Source organism: Triticum urartu, chromosome 4 (genome assembly GCF_003073215.2).
Source record: "Triticum urartu cultivar G1812 chromosome 4, Tu2.1, whole genome shotgun sequence".
NCBI classification, from domain to species: Eukaryota; Viridiplantae; Streptophyta; class Magnoliopsida; order Poales; family Poaceae; genus Triticum; species Triticum urartu.
In genome coordinates, this window is record NC_053025.1 from 575,973,989 (window position 1) to 575,981,001 (window position 7,013).

At 46.7% G+C, this 7,013-nt stretch overlaps 1 protein-coding gene across 1 annotated transcript; it reads right to left on the reverse strand.

Moving 5' to 3' along the window:
- Positions 1 to 2,661: 2,661 nt before the first annotated feature.
- Positions 2,662 to 6,774, reverse strand: LOC125554205 (protein FAR1-RELATED SEQUENCE 5-like). The gene is made up of 7 exons (XM_048717790.1): positions 6,339 to 6,774; positions 6,031 to 6,219; positions 5,309 to 5,573; positions 4,522 to 5,212; positions 3,961 to 4,418; positions 3,529 to 3,816; positions 2,662 to 3,434 (listed from the first exon to the last, which is right to left on the reverse strand). Exons 1-7 carry the CDS (start codon positions 6,512 to 6,514, stop codon positions 2,778 to 2,780), a joined length of 2,724 nt encoding a protein of 907 aa, XP_048573747.1. The 5' UTR covers positions 6,515 to 6,774; the 3' UTR covers positions 2,662 to 2,777.
- Positions 6,775 to 7,013: the final 239 nt, after the last annotated feature.

A 7,013-nucleotide genomic window follows, 5' to 3' on the forward strand; every position in this document is an offset into this window, starting at 1 on the left:
AAACACTTCTGACCTCGGGGTTCCATTCACCAGCAAGGGATTGCAAGGCCATGGAGGTGAAGCTGGTATGTACTGTCAGAGGACGCCTACTCGCCGCCGCCGAGGAAGAACCAGTTGCTGGCATTGCCGCAGCTGCCGGAGACGCGCCCTTTGGTGGTCTCCCCCGCGCCATGCCCCCCACCAGCCGGCCTACTAGATCTGATTCATCCAAAGCAAAGGAGGGGACGAGGTATTCAGCATGGCAAACTGAACAAAAGGAAACTTACTAGTAGGAATGGAGTTGGACAGAGAGCAAAGAGATGCAAAGAGATTACCTTCTTCTTCAGCAGCCTTCAATGGTGGTGCGTGTGTGGCGGTGCTCCCAAGGGAGAGAGGTGGCGGGGTGGGGTGGAATGGATACTCAGTTGGTCCAGGACGGGGTATATATACAAATGCTCCATCCATTCGGCATGCGTCCTAACGGAGCAGCGTTAGGTGAACCCGGTTAGCACAGGACTACCAGCGTGCCCTTCTGCATGGCAGAACTTAGGCACATCAGTCACACAACGCATGCATTGGGCCACACAAGTCAGGCCAGTCTTTAATCATTTTTTTGCAACGTCAGCAAATCATTGTCATTCTAATCCATAAGCTTACACTGACGAACTAAGATAATTCAACTCACGTGCACTCTCTACATAGCATACTAATTTTCAAACACACGCCACACCATAACTCCCATGGACGAGGTAAACTAAATCTTCAGGCGCTTGCTTGGTGGGCTGTCGACGTCATCATCAGCAGCAGCTCGATCAACATTGCCTGTACCCGATTCATTATCACCATCCGCGAGCTCATTAGCACCAGCAGGAGCATTGTAGTCCAATGGATCAAACTCCCCTGTCTCCTCAACCGCGTTATGTATCTGAGGAAGCACGGCAGCCTAACAAAACAAGCAAATCAAGTAAGCACAACAAATCATCGAGGAAATTCAAAGGTGTAATAATGCAGGAAATTAAAAGTAGTTCGTTACATTTTCAGCCACTTCCACCATCTCAATCACAGCATGATCAACTGGCCCTTGCCCAAACACGCTGGCCTGTAGACACGCAAATCATCACTAGCGAGAAGAGAAAACAAAATGAAGTTGAGTTTCTAATTTTTCAATCCATAATCTAACCTCGTCTGCTGCGGTGCAAAGAGAGGCCGATGCATGAGACACGATGTCGTTGCCCACACCATGCACGACGCCACCCTGCTGCACGTTGGAAAATCACAAAAAACTAGGTCAAGCAAATAGCCCAACTTTCCAACATAAGCAAGTATTAGTGGGAATAGTACTAACAATCAGCGAGCTGGGCGCCAGAGTTGTGCCATCCGAGGTAGTTACCGCGGAGTGAATGGGTGCACTATTGGTGGGCGCCATCAAATCCTTGCAAGCATGAATTCCGTGGAATCCCGCCACCTCTATATATAGCGTATCCAAATTTTCATGTTCCCTCCAACTCCATCCATTCAAATTTTGAATCCCAAGCGCTCCAAAGCTACGGGCTGGTGAAATTTTGAATCTTAGCAAGCCAGGCCGATTGAGCGACTCCATAGGCTCATACAGGAGGGGGAAATCACGGGTGAAGCTTGGTAAAGTTGACAATAACAGTACATACGCATTTACTCGCCCATGTGTTCTCCATCTTTGTCTGTGAAACACATCTTGTCATGCCCAGTACACCCCCATCCCACGCCAAGCACGCCATCATCGCGATTATAAAGTTTTTGGGCAGCGAACCTACACTGTGACATGTCCATGTCCTAGAACACATGGGCGACCTCGCTAGCACAGTGCTTTGCCGCAGTAGGAGACAACCGCGCCGCTCGCTGCACGTCTTTGTCCAGTGTTCCTTTTTGTTGTGTCAACCATCAGGACAACATGGTTTTTTACACACGCCTAACCACGTTTTCTTGACAAACAGGTTGACCAACAAATATCAACCATGAAAAACTAGCTGTTCTGACATCCGAGCACTGATCGCACACACGATACAGCTTGACAAAGGTTTTCTAAAACAGTATTTTTGCAAGACCATACAATTAGCATGAAGATGAAACAAACTCCCCAGCGCATGTAGATGAAACAAACACCCCAGCCGTATTTGCAGTCAAACCAAATCTACTTTATCATAAATGCAATCCTTTTTACCCGGGAGTGGACAACACACATAACTCCGCCACTGTGCCCAAGGGTTGGCCTTACGGTGGGTAGGTGCAAGCACATCTGCGCCTGCTCGTCAATCTGTTCCAAAGACCTCACCGGCCATGCCTCATGAAAATTCACGAGACGTGCCCAGTGCTGCGAGTTGTCTAATCAAAATGCTGGGCATGCATCAGCACACGATCACATCAGTTCTCCCACGCCTCTGACTAGTCGAGCACGCGCGGGGTGCCATCGACACATCGCATGTGTCGCATAGCAATGAAAAAAAAGGTTTCATTCCCAACAATGGGAAACTATCCTACCCAGAGATCTCTGCCTCCCCCAAGGCCCATTTTTCCGATCAGACCACGACCCAATTGCCCGGCAACTGGGCATTTGGAATGCTTCGCAAATTATTTCCGAGTTTCCCACCCGAAATCAGTCCACAAATATGGCAGTAACATGAGTGAAAATTACCTAAGTCATATAAAAAGATTTAAGCATAACCCAGTCGCACGCTTGAACTCATTGTAAGCCTGGATATCAACAATACATTTCTACCCAAGCTACAAATACAAACACAAACCAAATTTGCTGACGACATAAACTACAGGAAATTAGGCACAAAGGGTTCTGCCCGCTTTCCGCAAGAGTTTCGACGATATCCGAGCACTCCACATTTCCCACACTTAGGCATCTTCCTTGGAGCTTTCGGAATATCTCCCCTTTCCGGACATGTCGTGCTCTTGTGCCCCTTCACCCGGCATATCGCACAAAACCTTGACCTCTTCATTTTATCTTCATACGGAGCCTTGTCTCTGCTAGTGGTTGGCCTCCCCGGCTGGCCCATCTCTTTTGCAGGAGCAATCCAAGAACAGTTTGACAATGCATCCCCGTCAACAATATTAATACATGCATCAACATTTTTGTCACCATGGGTACCATCTTTGGCTCTCTGCTCCAAAGCCTCACGCTCTTCGAGTCCCATACCATCCTTGTCATGGCTTAGGGGGAGAAGAGTTGTGTAAACCTCCTTCATCATGGCCATGAAAACATCATAGCACTTCACATTACTATCGCCCAGCCTAACACATTCAAGCGCCTTCATGTACATGGTGTTGTGCCTGTAAGTATCAAAACCATGCGGCCCTCTGTCCTTCTGGTATCGAACAAGGTGCTCCGGCAATATATCGCGGGCATCCCTAGTCCAGCGTTTTAGTATGTGCTTATTTGGGATCTTGCTCAATTTGAGCTCAATCATAACCTGCCACCACAGAAAATGAGACCTCAGACTAGCACAACTTTGTTTGCATGGCAGATGACGTTGTGTAGCATCATACGAAGATGTTTTTACTTACCTTCAACGAATGACAGCAAACCATTCCAGAGTGCTCGAAAATCCCACATTCGCAATTAAAGAAACTCTGATCATCATCGACTTCAACCTTGAACTGTACTTTGCTCCATTTCTCTCTTGCCAGAGCATCAACGTGAGTAAGAATGTATATCTTTTTCGGGACAACAACATCCAGTTCATAGGCCCCTGCCTTGTACAAAGCATCTCCAAATTGCTCAAACATTGCCCTTGTGTATATCTTGCTAGCATGCCTCTCAATTGGAGGATTTACTCGCAACAAAACCCCACTCTGAAACATATCAAAACACAAAAAATGAACAGATCAGGCATCGGTGTACACTTCGTCTAATACATCTACCAATCAAGAACATGTCTATGGAGACTGGTTTACTAACTAGTAAAGCGACCGGCCGACTCTTTTCTCAGAACATACCAGTGCGGTTCGTTTCTCCTGGAAGCTCTCTTCAGACTCTGTGTCAAACTGGAGCTTCTCGTACTGTTTGAGGAACAGATGCATTGGACAGCCCGGGGGGACATAACTTTTAAGCATGTGATTGGCACTTTCACTCCGTTGAGTACTAGTCATCTTTGCGCAAAAAACACCTCTGAAATACGGCTTTGCCCACTTATGCCGCACCTCATAAATTTGAGTAAGGTATGGGTGCTTTCTCAGTGAATATTTATCAAGCATTGCAGACCATCCATCCTCGAACTCTTGCTCCGTGACCATGTGATGAACCAGCTTATGAAATTCACATTTGAAATCAGTTTTCTTGCTCCACAAAACCCCCATTGATTCCTTTGCTTTCTTCAGCACATGCCATTTACACCACCTATGCGTTGTATTGGGCATCTCTGTTTCTATAGCCAATTCCATTGACCGCGCCTGGTCTACAACCAGTAAAGTAAATTAGATCCATTAGGAGCTTACATCATGGAAAGTATTGGCTCAAGAAAAATGAGAGATTCACATCTACCCCTAATCTAGCCGTACCTGTTAATATTGTTTGCGGGTGTTTACCCCCGACCATCCTGATGAATTCACGGAAAACCCACTTGAATGTGTCCTCCTTCTCATCCCTCAGCATGACACCTCCGAAAATTATGCTCTGGAAGTGATTGTTCACTCCTACAAACAGACCGAATGGCATGTCATATAGGTTGGTCCTGTATGTGGTATCAAATGTTACAACATCTCTGAAACACCTATACTGGTCCACACTACGCCCGTTAACCCACATAAGTGTCTTAATCCTGCTCTCGTCATCAACCTGGACAGTATAGTTGAATTCTGGATCGTTTGCCTTCATCTCCGCAAGTATGTCCATTGTTTTCCGAGCATCTGAATCAGACTGCTCCTTGTTCAACTTGCAACACAGCGTCTTCAGTGACCGTTTTGTAAATGGCACATTATCAACTGTTCCAAAAAAACTACCAACTATACTAAAAACCTTTCCAAGACCGACATTGTTCTCTCTAATCTGCCTAACAAGATCCTTAGTATACCGGTCAATGAGCCTGTGCGACGGCCAATGCATCTTCTCACCACAAGTGCTTGACAAAGAGTGGTTGTGTGCCGCCCGGTGCTCTGAAATATACCATCCATTGTCGTCCGACCGAAGCAGCCTGATCCGGGCAGCACAACCGCACCGTGTTGATCTTGTATTCTCCCTCTCCGGTTTACCCTGCCGATGCACATAACATGATTTGTCAGCCTATAACATATTCTTGCAGACTTTTTCTCCCCAAACAGTGATGCACAAAAAGAAAAACAAACGCACCGCACATCCACAGACTATCTCCTGCATGCACTTCACCCGCTCCACATTTAGCCTGCTTTTCGAATACCTTATACCAAATCCAAGCTCCCACGAATATAAATTGTAGAATTGATAGGCTTCATCCAATGAATCAAAAGAGGTCCCGACCGCTGGGTTGACAACATTGCCATCTCTTTTCAATATGAAAGCCCTCATGGACAATTCAAGGGCACTTTTCCGGTTCGGGTTGAGCTCGCGCTCAGCGGGGGCCTTTCTGATCCTTACCCTGTTATTTTTGAGAGACAAATTAAATAATTCGCATAGAAAAGAAAATCAATTCCTCTTCCTCAATGCACCAGATTACACGAAACTGTCAATTATTGCCCCCCTGATTTCCAATTTTATACAAAGGCAAACCCGACAAAGCAGGACTGCAGATAAAAAACAAGATATGCAAACAAAATCTTTTCCTAGTATCGCACTCTGACACCTATCGACTTTTTAGTTAAACTAGCTACAAACAGGACAGGATATGCAATTTCAAAGAACAAGAAGACTGTGCAACAGCCCGCACGCAGATAATCCCAGTAATTTCAGAAACCTAATGTAATCAGTCAGACACACAGTGCGGATTTAGTACAGACCTGTACTAAATAACTACATAACATATAGCTAGATGCTAATGAAATCGTTTTTGCATATATGACCAGCACACAAAAGAAATCAGTTCTACGCGCGATTACCTGCGTGTCCATCCGCTCGTAGCCTCCGAACAAACTTGCAAGAGCGGGTCCTCGCCAAGAAATCCGGCATCTCCGCCACCGCTACCGAGGTCCCCTGCACGGCGAATGTCAGCCTCGGCGACGCTGATAGAAGCCTGGGACTCTATAGGCCGGGCAGCACCAGTATTGCCCGCATGCCCGCGGCTAATCCTGAGCAGAAAAAATCAAATCAAGGAATTTCAGGGACAAACGGCAACCAGATCTAATCCTAACTTCATCTTTTGCGCGAGACAAAAACTAGTAGCTCTGCTAAGTGGCATCTGAATTACCTCTGTTCGGAATCGCCCTCCATTTCCATGGACAGGTCCATGGAGCAGGCTCCAAGGTCTCGATCCAGAGGAGGAAGACGAACTGGAGAAAGGAGCAGCAGGAGGCGTATGGGCCTGTGCCCTGACGGCCAGTGCTTTGAGAAAGGGATAGCTGGCCACGCGATGTGGGCCAACATGCCCTGCGCCTCGACTCGAGACTAGTCACGTGATCTTTGCAACTGTACCAAACCCAGCTGCACCGTGTACCAGCCCACGCACTCCGCGAGTCCAGCTCCACAGCAACGAAACATTTGTTCCACACCGATACGCCTATGAACCTAATACCTATTACTAGGGAACGGACAGGGGGGAGACAGCGAAGTGATGTTTGCCAATCCCCAGGAACGGTTGGACGGCCATGATTAAGTCCACACGAGCCGCCGTCCACCGAAAAGTCGCTTCGGTACTTCTATACGTGTGCTACCTTCTATCTGATTTTGCACAACACATGTTAACGGCCATTAATCAGTTTCGTTGCATGGGTTGCAGCCATCTATTTTTTTAGCATAAAAAAATGGACCCGAAGATGTCCGTGTGCATAGTGATTTGGATATTCTTTTGCTGCCATGATATTTTTTTTAGGTTCTATTTTGCCACAGATTTTTATCTTCTTGTTCAGTGTCTCACCTATAACAA

Bases quoted from the DNA above. Each gene is read 5' to 3' on its own strand.
- LOC125554205 (XM_048717790.1), bottom strand. From the start codon at position 6,514: ATGTTGGCCCACATCGCGTGGCCAGCTATCCCTTTCTCAAAGCACTGG. The intron at 5,574-6,030 runs GTAATCGCGCGT...CAAAAATAACAG, and splicing joins ACGAGCGGATGGACACGCAG to GGTAAGGATCAGAAAGGCCC. The intron at 5,213-5,308 runs GTGCGTTTGTTT...GTGCATCGGCAG, and splicing joins AGATAGTCTGTGGATGTGCG to GGTAAACCGGAGAGGGAGAA.